Source organism: Gobius niger (assembly GCF_951799975.1).
Source record: "Gobius niger genome assembly, chromosome: 13".
NCBI classification, from domain to species: Eukaryota; Metazoa; Chordata; class Actinopteri; order Gobiiformes; family Gobiidae; genus Gobius; species Gobius niger.
In genome coordinates this window covers 15,724,025-15,743,090 of record NC_136864.1, presented here as the reverse complement: position 1 = coordinate 15,743,090, position 19,066 = coordinate 15,724,025, and the positions used below count along the sequence as shown (strand labels likewise).

Here is a 19,066-nt window from a genome sequence, read left to right as displayed (position 1 = left end):
GTGTATAGTTCACTTGGTGTTGTTGTTACAGTGAATATGTGTGCTCTCTTCAGGTGTTTCCAATCTGATTCAACAAGTATGTCGCCTCAACAAGGGGCTGCGTCTGCTCAATCTCTCCAAGACCTCTCTCTCCTCTAAAGGTACGTGCACACCAGCGCCCCTAGTGCCCATTTATGCACTTCTTTTTTTCAATGAACACAAAGTTCTTTCTGTAACCTCGTAACACGTCCCCCGCCTTACCCAAGTGCATTTTCTCCAGTTCGGCTTTACCTAAATCTAAAAGGTTACAGGCCTGTGCAATGCCTCATTTGAAAGCTAAGACCTTAATAATGGATCCTGGTTTTGTTGCCGTGTTGTCGCATCCTTTTTTTTTGGACATTTCTTTTCATTGCTTGTCTGTTGCTCTTTTGCCTGATAGATGCTTTTTGGTCACATTTCATCGCTTTTTGTTGCATTTTTGTCATTTTTCTGCTGTTTTTGTTGCTTTTTCGTCACATTTTTTTTGTTTCCATAATCATTATCTGCTCATTTTTGTTGCTATTTTGACACTTTTTTCAAAACGATTTTAGATTTGGGTAAAACCAAAGAAAATGTGCTTGGTTTAGGTGGGGGTTAAGCGGTTAACAGGTTTACTTATACTGAACTTGAAAACATATATGACTACTCTTCTGTGGATTATATTAGTATCTTTTGGGAAAACCTGGTATTTGGTATTATTCTAGTTGTGACACGCGTTTGGAAATAAACATGCTCTTTTTATTATTCTTTTTATTTCTATTGCACCAAATGCATTTCAAGCATTTGCGCATCGAAATCAACATTGTACTTTCTGCTCCAGCAATCAAATAATACTCGGGTCATAATCAGCGGAAGATCTTTTTTTTATTTTTTATATATAAACCCTGAGCATTAGTGTTGTGTCCTAGTTTGAGCTCTCATCATCCCACACAGTTCAGTCCTCCCTTCACTGCAACCAATCCAAGGATATACTGTAAATTCAGATTCTTGTAATATTTTACCACGCGTTCACAGGGATTATTCCTGTGTTTTTAATCATAATCTCCTATGCATTGTTCCTGTTATTCAGATGTGATGCTTTTTAGGTCAGAGCTGGCTATTAAAGGGCATTATGAATGTTTAAGTTTAATGAAATTAGCATGGTTATTAAATGCAGGGTGTACTGATCAGCCATATACAAATACATAACACTTTCATTCAGTGCATTTCAGGCGTGTTAGTTGATGTAACGGATTGAAAGTACAGTAATTCAGTTATGCTTTTTTCTGAGTGGGCGTCTGTGTGAATACATGCAATGTTACAGCCACTGGACTAAAGTTGGAACAGTATTACTTTGTGTAGTGTATGTGTTGCCATGACTTCTTTTTTTTCCGCATATTTATAACAGTCTCATCCTCCCCTGTTTCTTGAGTCTCTAATGAACCACCTACACTTGTGACAACCGAAAATGAGCCGTGTAATTAGACAGACAAAAGGCATGGGTATATGATAGTCAATCACATCCACACGGCCCGAGCTGACTGACTGACTGATAGGAGAGGGATTTGATGCAACGTCCCCTCTTCCCCTCATTTCCCGCCTAATCGCCACAAATTAGGGATGAAGAGCTTAGCCCGCCTCAGAATGACATGCGCTGGCTGCCTCTCTCCAGACAATGTGCTGCGAGGGTTGAGCGGCGTGACCTCAAATCAATAGCGATATTAAGTGCCACATCATCCTCTAATTTGACTGAATAGTTTGTTAGGAACATCGAGTAGCGAAGAGAGAAACAATATAAAACACTGTCCACACAAGAATTTTTGCTTTTCTTCAATATGCAAGACTCCTTAGAATAATGCTGCGTGCAATATGCCATACTGTACGTGGGTGTATAGATTTTAGTTTGTGAAGGAAAAAAAAATATATATAGAGAGTACCGGGTATGTATGAATTGGCTTTTCTTTATTTTCAGCACTATTTACATTGTATGATTTTCACTAAAGGCATACAACTATGAATGCACACATGGAATTATGGAGGAAACAAAAAAGGGTGAAATAACTCAAACATGGTTTATATTTTAAATATTTAAAAATCACCACCCTCTATTGTTGGCATTTTCTTAATGAGCATCACAGGTAGTCACCTGAAATTGTTTTTAACAGTCCTGGGAAGTGACTGCATCGTGGGTGGGTGAATCAGAGATTTATTTCAACTTTTTTTGTTTAAAGAAGAACTAAGTAACTTGTTTACCTTAATAAATCCTTTTCGTCGTCCCTCTGGGGGCAATACAAGTGTTGATGGGATGATTGGGGTGTCTTTCATATCCCTCTGTGTTTCTGACTATTGCAACTTTCCCTTCTCCGGGTCAGAGGCGCAATACACACTAATGGAATCAGGAAGAAGAAGCTAACAGGCTAACGGGCAAAGCTAACTGTGGGATAGCGCCACTTAAACAGTATTTACAGCCAAGTTTGAGTGAAAATTATCTCCATTGTGTCATTGGGTTGTGGCACAGTGTACAATATCCCTCTCTCCCTTTGTCTTTTTTGTCAGTGTAGTATTTACTCTACATAATAAAGCTTTTGAATAGTGCTGTATATGTATATGATAAATGTAAATGAATAAGTAACGTAAACTTGATCAAGTCACAAATATTTGGAATTTGTTGGTTTATCACAACTCGATGTTTTGTTCATGTCATGCTAAAAATAGTGATGTATAAAAATATAATCTGCTGATGGTTTGAATTGGACACTAGATGTCTCTTTGTCATTTTACTATATTATTTGTATTATTCTTTATCCAGGCTTAAATCTTGCACAAGGAGTTGCTTTAAACTCTGAGGGAGTCGATGCTGAAAACTACACTTGCAAACATTACTTTCCTGCCTTGAAATTTCTCCCTTTTGTTGCTTCCCCTGGCTAAGAAATGAACAAATTGACATTAATTCAGTTGTAAAAGGTGATAAAATCTAAAAGCTTACCTAACTTTCTATGCAACCAGAGCGTTTACAAGAACAGCTGTTGGAACTGTTAATGAATGGTGACTCTTGCTGGTGGCTAGATCCTGATTTGTCTTTCTGCCTGTATTCAACCCTGAACTTGTGCAATGCGTCAGAGTTTTTGGGGGTGAGGACTTTAATGAGGGTCTCCACCGGGCTTGTGGGTGTAATCGTGTAGCGATCTAATTTGAGAGAATGGGCTTTTTTTGTTTGGGCTTTCAGGGTAGACTCGGATTGTGATACAGAGACAAAAAGGGTTGCTGGCTGCCTCCTTCAAAAAAGCACTTTACAACCAGCAGCCTATGGAGCTCCCCAGTCCCTGCTCAATTATGTTCTGCCTCATAGTGGGCTCGCGTTGTGTTGTTTTTATTCATGACTCACTGGGAAGTCGCATGAGGAGCGTTAGACTGGTCTGCTGAAAAATAAGCATTAATTGACTCCAGGCTGCCGGCTAAACTACGAGAGCCTGGACTAAATGTGTTTCTTCTTTTTAGGAGTGGTTTCCTTGTCCCAGGCGCTGTGCTCGAGTGATGACTACTCCAACTCACTTCTGCATCTGGATTTGAGCAAAAACCCAGGAGTCCTATCTGGAGATGATGCCACGGTAAGGAAAATATGGGTATTTTCGGTTATGGCCGAACAGTGTGACAAAATAAATGACGCCATTTTATTCCTCAGAAGCCATTCCAAAGAAAATTCAGTCATATAATTTGAATACGGATAGAGCCAGGTTGAAATAAAAAAAAGTAATGTTTAATTTTTCTGATGGTATTTGGATATCTTCCGTTTTTGATTAAGCTAGTTATAAGTGAAAACAAATCAAATTTTGCCTGGTTGTTTGGGATTCAAAGCTCAGGAAATCAGGCGAAGAATTAGATATTGAAAATGTAGTTTTTAAGTACAAGTGTGGTGTCAAAGCTGAGATGTTGTAGCAAGAAAAAAACATGATTACAAGTTTTGTAAGCAGCTGATGATCCCCGCAGACTTTTGCAGTTGTTATCTTCCACAAAGAAAATGATCATATTTGGATGACAAAGTGTTGTGAAAGAGAGTGAGAGCTTTACAACGATACCAGGGAAAGTCATGTTTTTGTGACTGGAGGACATGAGAGTCGCAAACCTTTAGTGATTTTGGGACAAAATCTGAAGGCACAAGTCGACCAATGTCAGAAAATAAGCATATTGATCATTGTAAATTTTTTCTTTGACATTAGATCTAAGATGTTAAAGGAATAGGCCACTGTTTTTAAATACTGAGATATGTTCTTAAATTAGCTTAGACGAGCTGATGTGTCGCTGTCTGGTCTTTACGCGTGCGCTCAGGCACGTAAACAGAGCACAGACGGCGTCAGCATTTAGCCTCTCCTCTTCTCATCTATAGATCCAAACGGAGATGAAGTTAGAAGCAAACAAGCTCTTCCACGTTTTCCCTATTTAAATATGGTTACATGAGCCTTTATATGAGCCAAGTATAGTGACACAAAATTAAACATGTTGATTTTCTAAGTGGATAAAAAGGGGAACTATATTGCAAGGCGTTACTACACCTATACTACTATATGGCAAGGCCTAATAATATTACTAAGGTAAGAAAATGATCTCAGTATTTAAAAAACAGTGGCCTATTACTTTAAGGGAGAAAACTATCCCGAAATCTCAGCATTGACCACTGCATGAAAAATAATTGTTTTTACCTGCTTGGATTAATCATGATTAGATCAATATTTGATCTGTTGCACTGCCCCCATTTTTCTCAAATGTAATCTAATATTGGCTTTTATTTTCAGAACCTGTATTTGTTTCTGGCGCAGCCCAACTGCCTGGTTCATTTGGACCTGTCCGGAACAGACTGCACTGTGGACTCGGTTTGTACTTTATATCTCACTGTTGTTGTTGCAGATCATTGAGACAGTGGTATTGTAAAGGTTGGAAGAAGGGCACACCCCTGTAAAATAAAATTACTCAACTACAAAAAAAAGTTGGCAACAGCACACAGTATAAAGCCGAACTGGCGATGGACCGACTGACCAAAGCGTGACTGCCAATCCATGCCAACAAGCCCCTCTGACTAACTACAACCACACAAAGTTTAATTAAAAAGCTAATCCAGCCACAAACCAGTGCACGCCCTATTCCTGTCCAAAGCTTATGCATCTGGCAGGAACACTTTAAGTATAACAACCTGTACAATTTGTTTTTATGTTCTTCAAGAGGCTCGTTTGGTAAGTGTATGCGCTTCCTTTCCCCTTTGTCTGTAGATACGTGTGGCACCCAGTACTTTGTGCCATGGAACAGCCTGCTGAACAACACCCTGTAACAAAACACATCTCTGTTATGAATAATAGATTTAGCAGGACAAGTGCCTTTGATGCTGCCTTTTGTTCACGTCTTTGACACTTTCTCGTATTTGTTGGGGCCTATTTTTAGCCTATCTAATAGAGTGGCGAGAAACTGTCTTGGCAAAATATCATACCCAGTGTTTACACAGTTCACTTAAGTAGCCATTTCCATTTCTAGTGCCATTTTGTTTGTTTGTTGAATTTTACACGTTCAATTATAACAATATTTTAAATTTATATCACACCACAACTATCACACAGTCCACTCGTGCTTCTTTTGTTCTACTTACTTACATTGTCTTTTTATCTTCTGTTTTCAGTCTTATTTACTATTTTTACATTCTATACACACAATGATTACTAGATAGTTTCTCATATATGCATGAAAAGTAGGGTATGTGCAAATTGTGTTCAATATTTTATAAACATTACCAATTAATCTGAGAACAGACTACAGAACATGTTCAAATCATGTGGATTTCAATAGTTTAAAAAAAGTGAGCATTTTTTGTTTTGGTTGTTAAGCCAGTTGGATGGATTGGATATTTCTTTCCTAGTAGGGAACGTGGCTGGTGAGTGCGATGTTTGTATTGATGCTGCTACTTTAACCTCTTAACCCCCGCCTTAACTGAGTGCATTTTCACCAGTTTGACTTTACATAATCTAAAAGCTTCTTGACTGGAGCTTACAGCCTATGGTCAGTTTAATGCCTCATTTGAAAGCTAAGACCTACACAACTGATGTAAATGGATCTTATTCCCTGCATTGTTGCTTTGTTGTTGTTTTTTCCATCACATTTTTGCCACTTTTTCCATTCGCTTTTTTTTGGTGTCACATTTTGTTGCTCTTTTGTGGCTTTTCTGTTGCATTGTCATCACATTTCAGCCTTTTTTGGGGGGGTCACATTTTTGTCTCTTTTTTGTCACATTTTTATGCTTTTTTTGTTGCGTTTTCGTCGTCATTTTCTTTCCTCACTCTTTTTTCAAGAAGCTTTTAGATTTGAGGTAAGCCAAAACATGTGCTCAGTTCAGGTGGGTGTTAGGGCGGACAGAATATTAACACGGTTTTTGCATGATTGTATAGTGCTAAAGTTATTATCAATATATCACTCTTTATACCAGAACTATATATGTACTTTAGTTTCACTGTAATTTCTTTCTTGATAACTCCTGCACCTACAGTTCCTCTCAAGTGTTTATTTTACTTATTGGACTCATACCATTATTAAACACACAGAGGCCGTCTAACTCTCTCAAGCTGGAAATGGTTCTCCTTTGGAAACTGTGTTAAAATGAGAATTATTGTTTCTTATTATTTCAATCACTGAAAGTCATTCCTCTCACTTATTATGGTCAAATTTTGTTTTTGCCCATACTTCTTATTTCGATTTCCCTTGAGAACAGAGTGAACCCTGTTGTGCTAATTTTTGTGCACACTTTAATGCAGAACGTCTGGGAGAAATTAGCCTGTTTTAGTGTTGATCTCTCGAGTTGAATTATTAATAAGTTCCTGTTTTTAATCCGTGCCGGCAATGGTCGATTAGTCAATTGACTTGATGGATGACACTGCCTCTGGAAAAATGGATTTGTCCTACACTTTAACCTATCTCAAATGATGCGACAAAAGTCTTTGATGAAATTGGTTTTTGATGTAGATTGTATTTTCTTGAGCTCCACCATGTCTGACAAACACACATATCTCATCTTTATTTCAAGATTAATTGACTCAATGTGCTCTCGATGTGTTCAATTTAGCTTCTTTTTTATTCCAAAGGGTTTATCCACACGGTGAGCCCTCTCTTTATACGATGAAAGCATAATTTTATATGCTCTTTAATGGATGAAAGAAAGATTTACTGCACAAGTTCACACTGTGAAAGTGGTAGGCAGCAACGGAGGTGACAGAACTATTTTTACATGAAAACAGCAGTGGAAGCAGTGGAACCCATTAAATATATACAGTACTGTGCGGTGCTGAGGTAGAAAAATACTATTGACTGCGAATGGTATTGACCATGCAAACCAACAGATCAGAAAATATGTAACATGTAAAATAATTTATTATAGAATACGTTTTTAGAGTCCATTGTCAATCTTGTCTGAATGCTAATACTGTGAAATGTTCTTCTTCCTGTATCTATATTATTATTGTAAGATAGAAAAGCAATATATGACAACATATATTCAAAAGACTGCTGCTGTTCAGAGAATAATAGGACCACAAAGCAATCTGACACACTGACATCGACATGAAGTGATTAATTATCTTGCGTGTTTTCTTGTGCTTTATTGACAGCTGTTTGGGGCTTTGCTGCGCGGCTGCTGTGCTGACTTATCATACCTGAACCTGTCCAAGAACTCCTTCTCTCACAGGTGGGTGTTTTTCCTCCACTCAGCTTGATACTCGCAGAGATCTCTTTTACCGTACCATTTATTTTCCTCTTGTGACTCCGTCAAACAGCTCTGGATTGTGCCAAACATAATGAAATGCAGGGTTATTGGACCTGAGTGGTTAGCTCAGCAGCATGTTGCCGTGGATGTATTAATGTACACACGTTTTCATTTGCTAACAAGTATATTTAGCGCTGACTCACAGACGTATGTAACCCATGAGGCTATTTATGCGTCAGTGTTTACCTCCGCAGCAGCGACAGCAGGAGGAAGGAGCAGCTCTCATCCTTTCCCCCGGGAGCCCAGGAGCTTCCCCACTCACAATATCACATTACTGCATTACACCGAAATAAGTTTGTGAAAAATGAGCCTAATTTTAGACACAATGATCGTTCTAATCCCCGGACTCCTCTCAAACAGTTATTCTGCTGGCAGAATCAATCTGTCACTGTACTCCCATGACCTTTGTGTGATCTTTTACTTTTCCAAACTTTTGTTGCGCTCTATGCGTTTGATTTCGGTTTGATTTATCCTGACGGAAATTTCTGCGTTAGACCCTCATTATCCAACGAACCCAAATTATGCTTTTCAAGCGGAAGTGAACCACGCGTAGTGGTTTCATAACCATGTTTATAATAGTGAATCATCTGTTAGTGAAGAGTGACAATCTTCAGTCTCAGCCAAACATGAATGTTTATTGAGACAAACATGAAATTGTTAAAGCATGTACTTAAGATTCATGCATTTTTCATGTTTTAACTATGTTTTTACGTATTGTTTGTTGGCCGTACATTTAATGATTGATTTTAAAAACAATCAATCAACTGCTGTCTCTCATTAAAACATGACTATACTTGCTTATATTGTATAGCAGAAATGTAACCTTAAATCTATGAACTTTAAAATATGGACAAATATCTGTCAGCTTGTAGGTTGTCACATACTGTAGATCAGATCATGGCATACACACTTCTCGTTGCTTCATATTTATGCTTATTTACCAGTTAATTTCTCACATTTAACTCGGCTCACTTTCCAGCAGGCATTTTTCCACCTTATGCTCCTCACTTCCACACTTTCTCTGTATCTCTCTACTCGTTCCAATGTCCCAAGTTCATCCCGCCCCCTGCAGCCTGTGTGCTATTAAATACACACCGGGTCATCGCTGCTGGTCAGACCGTTTAGACGCGTGTGGGGGGAACATGAAGCTGCCAACCTGAACGCCACCGATAAGACACCCCTGAGAGCTGCTTATGAATATAGAGGAGACAGACGTATACAGCTGTACTTTTGATATAGATAGGGTTACAGGCATGTGCAGGTCTAACAAGTTGCTGAAGCAGCTCTCTGGAGGGTGTTTTCGCAGAGAGACACTGACACAGGATCTGCTTATGCGACAAAAGCCCTTCTGGATGGAGCGCACGGTGACAGGCTGCATGCTAATCATAACAAATGAGTCCAAAACGCCACTGTTCCTCACAAGGGAGGTTATCACGGGAGCAGTGGCAGCGGGCTCAGATTTGCCATTATTTTAATTTATTAACAACAGATCTCTTGTGTGGCATAGGGCGTTACATTATGACAATCTTTTATGTCTTAAGCCTCTGTAATTGAATTGTCTCCTTTCTCTGCATGGCCATTTATATGATCTACAAATGCAACGCTGATAGTGTAACAGGAAGAAGTCCAACTAACTTAAATATGCTGTAAACAATACTTAGACCCATATAGATAGACCTATGAAGTTAATTTTTAGGGGGCAGGTTTATAAAGTGTTTACTTATTGTTTTCCATCTTTCTTATTAAAATAAATAAATCTGGCAAAAAAGACAAAAAATAAAGATAGATTTAGTATAACACATACATATTTAAACATACAGTGGGAGGAAAATGTATGTGAACGCTTTGGAATTTCTCACATTTCTGCCTAAATTGGTCATAAAATGTGGTTTGATCTTCATCAAAATTACAAGAATGAATAAACAGTGTCTTCTTAAACTAATACCACCTAAACAATTACATTATCATATTTTTAATGGCCATAACATGTAAACATTCACAGGACAGGGAGGAAAAAGTAAGTGAACCCAGGAATCTCACTAAACTGCAACAGTTTTGCTAAGAGGAATGGTCCAAGATTCATCCTGATCGTTGTGAGCGTCTAATATGCAACTACAGAAAAACAGTTATTGCTACAAATGAAGGGTCAGACAGCTATTTAATACCAGGGTTCACTTACTTATTCTCATGCTGGTGTGAATGTGTTTTCACAATTTTCAGCAAATTATCTTGATAAACCTGTGAATTAATTCTTCCATTGATGATAGCACATTGTCCAGGCCTTGAAGCAGCAAAACAGCCCCACATCATGATTCTCTGAGGAGGAGTGAGGAGAGGGTTTTGATGTTGGTGTGCTGCTCCATTTTTCCTCCACACATGACGTTGTGTGTTCTGCCTAAACTATTCAACTTTGGTTTGCGAAAGAGCTCTTGGATGCTCCACAGCACTACTGGCAAAATATGCTGTGGACTGATTAACCCAAAGTTGAATAGTTTGGGTAGGGGAAACCGGAGTACCCAGAGGAAACCTACGCCAACGCGGGGAGAACATGCAAACTCCACACAGAAATATTAATATTGAAAAAAGTTCAACTGCATTTTAGTCGTGCACCTTCTGCGCGTGTATTGATTTTTTGGGGACCGCACAGTCTGTCTCAACCAAACATGGCTCGATCATGAGTCTGACACACCATGACATTTTGTCGAGGAAAATACTGGACTCCCTCCTGAGTACTGGACTCCCACTTCCGATGTAAAACTGTCTGTTTGGATCTGTGACCCATCCACAAACTCAACTAACTTGGACTAAAAACTTTGCTGAGTTGCATTTTCGCCCATGCTGATAGCAGACAGTTTTTGCTTGGAATTTGTGTCGAAACAGACAAGTTAATGTTTTACTGATTGTTTTTCTTTTGCCACCATGAATTATACTGTGCTTGGACGTTGCCCATTACTGTAGTTTGACATTGCCACTGAGAAGCCTAATTGTTACTGTCACATTGCAGGGCAGACTAACAGCCAATAACTGAAGTCAAGGAGCAATCCTCCTAATGCTGTGGGCCAGGTGTGATACCAGCTTGTTATTAGCTGTACATTAGGTTTTGTCCAATGAGCTGTAAATAGAAGGGGATTGTTGGTTATGGTATCAGGCACTCACATTATGACCTCATAACTATTAGGCAGCTGTGCCAGACGCAAGTGTCTAGTCCGAAATCGTGTTAATTTGGAGGCAGTAACCAACGCCCGAACACCAAAGCAAATTTATGGAGAGAAAGAACTGAACAAACTAAAAGTGGAAATAGTGGTGAAACTTATAATCCATCAGTGCCATTAATCTTTCAGACATAAAAAAGGACATCAGGGAGAGAGGCTTTGTTGGGAGAATTATTGACAAAAAAACAACAGCATATGCATACTCTGTGTATTTTAAATGAAATCTTAGTTTTGTTTTGTTATGTTTTTTTTAAGGAATGACTCTATTTTCTGAAATCATTGTGTGGCTAACATGTCACTCCCTACATGCATCACCCACTGCCATTGTGTCCATGTCTAACGGTTACAAAAAAAGGATATTAAAAGTGATCTGTGATTCTTACAGACATTTCGCTTTTAGTTACTAATACTTTGCTCCATTCCAATTGTTTTTCATAAAAGAACTATTACATCCTATAATGTTTATTGGATGGTGGCTAAAATGCTGTGTCATAAAGTACATTTGAATATATATATCTAACATAAATTTTGCATTATTGTAAAATCCCATGTCTAGACTAAAAATCGTCTTTGAAATATGTCCACACTGGCAATGTTTTTATCAGTCAATATTTAGTTATAAATAATACATCTTGTAAAAAAAATAAGCATAACATTCCCCCACAGAAACCAAACAAATTGCATATCGCAATCCTGTCTGTATTTTAGTCGTTGAACTTTCCATAGTTGTCACTCTTTTTCTCCTCTTTCCTTGCTCCCCTGTGGCGATCCATTTGTCGGGTGGTCCTTTCACTGGCACATGGTCTTCTTTTGACAGGTTAAATGCAGACCTCTTGTTGCTGTCCTGAGATAGATCTGTAATGTCACAGTCCTGTTGTAAACACACACACACACACACACACACACACACACACACCCCCGCGCGCTTTGCTCTCTCTTGCTCGGCCCGCACTGTTGCCAAGCTCAGACGTGCAGGCAGATGGCTGGGTAATTGGTCAGTATTACCTTTAAACCCGTGGCAGTAATTAATGCCAACTTCACCTTATCAGCGCCTGCTCAGAATAATACTGGCCCAGCATCTGTCGGTCCTATCCTTGTGTCTCTCATCAGTGTACTCTCTCGCTCCTAACACCAACTTCCTGACACTCTCAATAACCGTGTCATCTTTTCACTGTCTGTCATCATCTTCCCACCTCCTCGTATTATCCGTCTGACTCAGAGGTGCCTCAAATGGCCTCCTACTTTGTTGCTTGTTCGCATTTTAACACAGACATTCTTTTTTGTTTTGTGTGTTTCGCTCCAGAAAAGCAAGGGACTCTCTGCCAACTTTCCGTCAGTTCTTCAGCTCTGCGTTCAGCCTGACCCACGTCAGCCTGGCGTCTATGAAAGTCCCCCCTGATTCACTGCGGTGAGTCACTGTTGTCTGTGTGTGCATTTCAGTATGTTTCATGAGAGCTGTGGCTTGTGTCTTAGTGGTGATGTGCACCGTTGGCTGTTTTTGATAAGAACATGCTAATTGAAATGAGATGGTGTTTCTTCTCTTATACTGATCATTTTAAGAATCATTATTATTTATTTTGGTTACACTTTATGATAATAATACATTAATATACATCTTTAAAAACACAAGGCCTGATTTCAACCAGTAATGAAAAATATTACAACTGGGTTTCCGGGAGCTTAAAAAAATATTACAAGTCATTAAAGGTGCTGAAATGAAAGTGATATTTCAGGAATTTTGACATAGGGCCTCATTTCGTAGTTATCCAGTGTTGCTGATTTATGGAGATTTTTTTATTTTTATTCATGCAGTTCTTATATTTGAAGAGTTTAGTGGGGCTAGGCTAGCGCTAGCCTAGTGCATGTCTATGGTAACTAGCAGCCTGCATTAAAAACGGTCTGACGGTCTGAGCTTTGTGGTAGTAAGCTAAGCAGTGGTGGAGTGATCTTCTAGAAAATAGTCCCTCAAAATCACTCATGTGATGCAAGGTCAGTTATATTTTTAAAATTATTCTATCGACACAGACATTTATTTGCCTCAGGTGCACTGCGCTTGGGTCAGACTGTTTTGAATGCAGGCTACTATTTACCATAGACATGCGCAAGCCTAGCGCCACTAAACTCTTCAAATGTAAGGACTGCATGAATTAAAAAAAAAGAAAAAAATATCCAGAATCTAACAACACTCTGGCTAACTAGGAAATGAGGCCTTAGGTCAAAAAACAAAAAAAAAAGGCCTTGAATCCTATTCCTGCATAAACCTTGTACAATCACAAGGAGGAAGCCACATTTCTTAATGTTTGGGAGATTCAAACATAAAGGCCATGCGGTGATGAACATGCCCAGAGGGTGAACAAATATACATTATATAATCTATGCTTAAGTGCAGTCCGTTTCTATAGGAGAAAAGTGTAGGATTAGATGGAGGCAGATACTCGCTGCAGTAGAACATACAAAATAAGGAGATTATCTGCTTTACATTATAATGATGACACTAATATGTCTGAAGAAATGTACCAAGCCATGTCAAACTGTCTCATTAATATAACTAACTCTATAGTCTCTGAATCGCCTAATTAAAGTCCGCGAGGATGTCATGAGTTCTTTCACTTTTAAACATTTCCACAGCTTATGAATAGAAGCTACATGGGGGGGAAAAAATCTATAAAATAGGAACATTACTGAGCTGGAACTTGACTGTACTGAAATGGTCTCTGAAGATTTGGGATAAAAGAAGCTCATAACAATCCATGCGTATAAGCCACTGTACCCTACGCTTGGAGGCAGGCAACACATTTCAGTTTTCACTTTTATGCTAAATTCATGCTCTCATAATGTTGCGTATGGCTCTGAATTCAAAGAATTACATTACTTAATTGCACTTCTCCTTAGACAACATTTTGATGCATTTTTTATTCTCCAGCACATGATCTGCAAGCTAATGCTATTTATAGACACTCAGGGGGATCTTTTTTTTTTTTTTTTTTACTATTCGTTACAATATGAAAATAATTGCTACTGTTGGATGCTAATTAGTTATTTACATTGTTAGCCGGCTGGCCTTCAAATAAACAGTCTAAATGGCAGCCTTGTATCTCCAAAACATCCCATAAGGATTGCTGTTGCTTTGTATTTGAGTCCATTTACGAAATCACAGTCAATAAGAGAGTAAACAAAGCAAAGTGCCAACAATTGAGATGATTGTGTGCTGCACCGATGGCCCTCGTCCAGAGTGGCTGCAGCCGCGGACTCCCAGCACTTCTCCTCATTACCTCCCCCCGGTGTGACTCTAAACTGCGCATCATTGTGGAGCCACCAGCTGAGCTTTGAATGTGCAGAATCTTTGTATCTTAAGTCAACCCGCCAGATCCTCAGTTGAGAAGGGGGTATAGTGGTATACTGTTCATTTTCTTTGATTTTGTACTTGTTCATAGTCACGCATTTTTACCACTAAAGCAGTTATTTCACATCACTTCAGTACGACGAATAAATCAAAAACAAAACATATAATTAAACTATCTCACTCAACTGTTGCCAGTAAACTAAAAATACTAATGTGCTTACCCCTGCTTTTATTGCCCCCTGAAGCTTTTTGGCACTTCAAAGCGAGCTGTTTTTTCAAGTGATTATGTTTCTCAATATGTTGCCCGTGCTGTTATGTGGAAGTATGTTAAGATTCTGTACTCGTGTTACTTATTCTGTGACATTTGCATTTAAGACCAGTTTGAATCTGATCAGTTTTGTGTGTGTGTGGCCTTGATCTCTTCTAATGCACAGTGTCACACTGCTTTCGACAAGTAACTGGCACTGATTATCCGTCTTTGCTCACTTTTCCCATTAATCTTTTCCCCCCACGCCTATACCCTATGCCCCTTTTCTGTGAATGCCTCCGTCGGCTGCAGGGCTTTGTTCTTGGGCCTGTCCAATAACCCTCATATCGCCGATTTACACCTGGACATCAGCGGCTGCGAGGTACGCTTTGTTATGGATGTGTTCGCCCATGTCTCTGTAGATTAGTGCCCAGGGGTTGCAGTCGCGCATCATGCTTTTGCTTCCCTCCCTTGTCCTTTCTCGCAGCTGAGGTCGGCGGGAGCGGCAGTCATTCAGGAGCTTTTTCCTCGAGTCTCCTGCGTGGGGACGTTAGACATTTCCGATAATGGTAAGAGACAGGTCTGCACATGTTTGTCCTCCAGCTGTGACTGTGTGCCGCATTGTTCTGTTTTTGTACCAATCAAAATGTCACAGACTGTACACTCAGTTAGGTAGTTGTCAAAGCCATAACCAGCTATAGCCGTAAAGCTTGCAGGAGTTTGTTCTGAGTGGCTTAAACGAATAGGCCACCGTTTTTCCATATTGAGATATGTTCATACCTGAGTTTAGATGAGTTGATGCGTACCTGTCTGAAAAAGAGCAAAGATGTTGTTCACATTTAGCCTCCTCTCCTCTATGGGACCTAACAGGGTGAAGTTAGAAGTGACCAAGCTCTTCCACGTTTTCTCTATTTAAACATGTTTCATTATCTGTAACTAGACTTGGATTGGGTAGCTACTCACGTAACCGTATTTAAATAGGGGAAACGTGGTAGAGCTTGGTCGCTTCTAACTTCACCCCCGTTTGGCCCCATAGAGGAGGGGAGGAGAGGCTAAATGCTAACAACATCTTTGGTCTTTTTGTGTGACTGAGCGCACGCGTAAAGACCAGACAGGTACGCACCGACTTGTCTAAGCTCAGGTAAGGACATATCACAGTATGGACAAACGGTGGCCTGTTCCTTTAAACCATTTTAAATTAGTAAGCGATCTAACACTTACGTAAGGAGTTGTTTTACTGTCAGTTCGGATTGGGCAATTCTGACGAGTATTATCTGTCGCAGTGGACTTTTGAAACATGTCCTGGTACATTGCAACACCATTTGAGAAAAGACTGAATATGAACAACATCACTGGAAGAAGCTACCGCCATTGCTCGTTATAATAGTGTGGGATGGCGTAACACTCTTAATGCTCCATTTAGCATAAAGTCACTTTTCCGATATGTGAGTAGTGTTTTGTGGTCACTGAGCCAATCAGAAAGAAACAAACAAAGCATAAAATAATGTCTAATTGGCATGTTGCTCTACATAGTAGAAAACTGACTTCCCTCATAATTATCCCCTTTATAAATATTTGAAGCCCGCCTGATTTTCACCCACCTACATTTCTATTCGTATAAGAGACTTTTCCATTGTGGTTGATTTCACCATGGTAACAGTCTCCTCTCGAGGCGTCCTCCATCCTTGAGCTTTCTGAAGATCTGAGTGGATGAAAGCGCGGGTTAATTGGTTTTGCTTTATTTGGGCAGAGCAATTGTGCGGAAAACAAACAACAAGGCCACTATTATGCATGTGTTATGCAAAGCCTAATTGTAGTTGTTCAGCTGTTTTCGTAGTCTCTTTCGACCCTTTTAATCTATTGGAAACACAAATACGATTCATACGCCATGAGCATTACTGTGTATCTTACTGATATGGCATGATGAGGAGCACCTGCTAAATTGGCCTTTTCTTAAATTGCAAACCGTGTTTTTTGTTCAGCTGTCAGTATTCTTTCCTGCATTGGACCACTTATGATACAGAAAGCTCCAGCTGAACCCCATTCTTGCACTCTTGTATTTGAGAACTTGAAATCTTTGTCCTATGGGGGTAGCAGTCCACAAATTCAAAATACAAATGTATTTGCAACACGTGTCACAAAAGTTACGCTTAGATGTTTTTCCAGAGGCGTGCGGTCGTACCACCCCCTAACAAAGATGTCGTATAGGAACCATAAAAAGGATTTACTTGTCCTGCGAGTTGCTATAAATTTATGCCTGCGCCACGTACTGCACGTCCATGAATTCTCACTGGTTTCTGCGCACAGGTTTGGATGCAGATATGGTGGCTGTCGTCCCTGCGTTTTCCCACCACCCGTCCCTCAAACACCTGATGCTGGGGAAGAACTTTAACATCAAGGGCAGGTAGGTGGCAGTGCACTGGGACTACAGGCGGTGCTACAGATGGCTACAGACTGCGCTGATGATGAATGTTTCCCTGTTTTTTCTGTGCCTCCTCAGGGTGCTGGATGAGATACTGCAGAAACTAGTTCATTTGGTGCAAGAGGAAGACTGTGTGAGTTGCTGTTGTGAACATGTTACACACGCTCTTGAAAACAGCTTGTCTTCAAGTGCTCCAAAAGCGTAGATAAAAACAGCTTTTATTTCGTTATTTTGTTTTTTAAGCAACACATGATTCCGGTGCAGCCTTAAATAATTTGAAAGTCATCATCTATTGTCAAAGATCTATCATTTTCCCTTCCATTATTATTTTTACTTTATAATGGGAGAACAGCTAATTGATGATAAGTGGGAAAAAAAAAAAAATCAATAGATCTTAGTGGTTTGCATTCACTCACTTCACATGAGGAGGACATTAACCAGATAATATTTATAAAGCAGTTTAGTGTATGTCCAAAACACTTCTGATGCCATGAAAATGAGGCCCCTTCATTTTAAGGAGCTGTAATTCTTTATTTTATTACTAGCTGAGACCCGGCCTTCGGCCGGGCCTCGCTAGTCTCCACATTTGATATTCTGAGATTATGAGTGATTACAAAGAAATGTCCAACCCGTCACACAGTTCAGCTGTAGACCAGTGGTTCCCAAGCCATTCCAAAAACTATGGCCACTGCAAAGGAGTAAAAGAATGAAGGCAAAAAACAATTTCAAACAAACTGCAATTGGAGTGTTTGATGCACCCGTACTCCTTTCTTATAAACTACGACAATAGTTTCGCGAAACTCGGGGAACAGAATTCAAGAGACAGTGGAATAATGATGGATAAATATTAGGGGTTCAGCTCTAACGGTTTGGGTCACGGTGCAGGACCCGTGGTTTGGTGCATCCCGGTAGTGTACAATAAAAAAATAATAAGTAGGTTTTGAACTGAAATAGCCTAATGATCGTTATTAGACAGTATTTATAACCTTACAATAAAATTGGCAATGCGTTCAAAGGTGCTTTAGAATAAAATGTACCTCTGGGCTGACAATACGTGAAAGCAAAATAGAAAACAAATGGTACAGCAGCGAAGAAAAAAAAAGAAGAAAAAAAACAACGCAGTGCCGGCCATGCGCTCGTTAAGTTGTAGTTTCATTGTCGCTGTTGCTCACACGGAGGATAAATCAGTCGGAGCAGCGCGGTTGATTAGAGGCTCGTGTTTGAGCATTTTTTGGGCACGCACGCACACACACATACACACACGCACACACACGCACACATCGCCATGTTAGGATGCGCGCGCACACATACATACACACGCGCACGAACACACACACACGCGCGCACACACACATCGTCCTGTTTGGATGCGCGCACACGCACGGCAGTCAGATCTCGTGCACTCGCGTTTTTGTGACAGCGGGTTGTCCTCGGACAGCAGCACCACCAACCACGCACACACTCAGTACTGTCGCCAGGCTTCCTGGTGTTCCCAAACGGTCTCCCATCCCAGTCCTAACCAGGCCCTTCCCTGCTTAGCTTCGGAGGAACGGTCTCCCATCCCAGTCCTAACCAGGCCCGTCCCTGCTTAGCTTCGGAGGAACGGTCTCCCATCCCAGTCCTAACCAGGCCCTTCCCTGCTTAGCTTCGGAGGAACGGTCTCCCATCCCAGTCCTAACCAGGCCCGTCCCTGCTTAGCTTCAAAGTCGGTATGGGAAATAAACATGGCGGCGCCCAGGCGGCGGCCATTGAGATAGCGTTTTCTATAATAGATTATGCAAATACACTTAAGTTTCATTTTTCGAGCAATGAAAGGACGCACAAATCCAAAGACACTGATAGTCAAACACAGACAAACCACAGAAAAGGAGTAGGTTGAAGTTTAACACTTATTGATTTCCACCCCCTCTTTCGAAGTCTTAATACATGAGCTTACTTACCTTGGTTTTATCCACATTCTTGCACAAGCACTTATATATTCATGCATTAAACAATAAGTTAACAACACAATTTCCAGCTAAACCAACTAATTTTTCTACGTGTTTATAATATT

General features: G+C 40.0%; 1 protein-coding gene across 2 annotated transcripts in view; it reads left to right on the top strand.

The window, feature by feature from the left end:
* The window catches only part of carmil3 (capping protein regulator and myosin 1 linker 3), a 63,952-nt gene that overhangs the window by 25,985 nt on the left and 18,901 nt on the right, over window positions 1-19,066 (top strand). For both annotated transcript variants that reach the window (XM_079568831.1, XM_079568832.1), the window contains exons 12-20: window positions 54-140; window positions 3,496-3,605; window positions 4,788-4,865; window positions 7,635-7,711; window positions 12,305-12,409; window positions 14,904-14,973; window positions 15,079-15,160; window positions 16,899-16,995; window positions 17,092-17,146. In XM_079568831.1, the coding sequence (XP_079424957.1) occupies window positions 54-140; window positions 3,496-3,605; window positions 4,788-4,865; window positions 7,635-7,711; window positions 12,305-12,409; window positions 14,904-14,973; window positions 15,079-15,160; window positions 16,899-16,995; window positions 17,092-17,146 (761 nt within the window). The remainder of the gene's footprint in view (window positions 1-53; window positions 141-3,495; window positions 3,606-4,787; window positions 4,866-7,634; window positions 7,712-12,304; window positions 12,410-14,903; window positions 14,974-15,078; window positions 15,161-16,898; window positions 16,996-17,091; window positions 17,147-19,066) is intronic.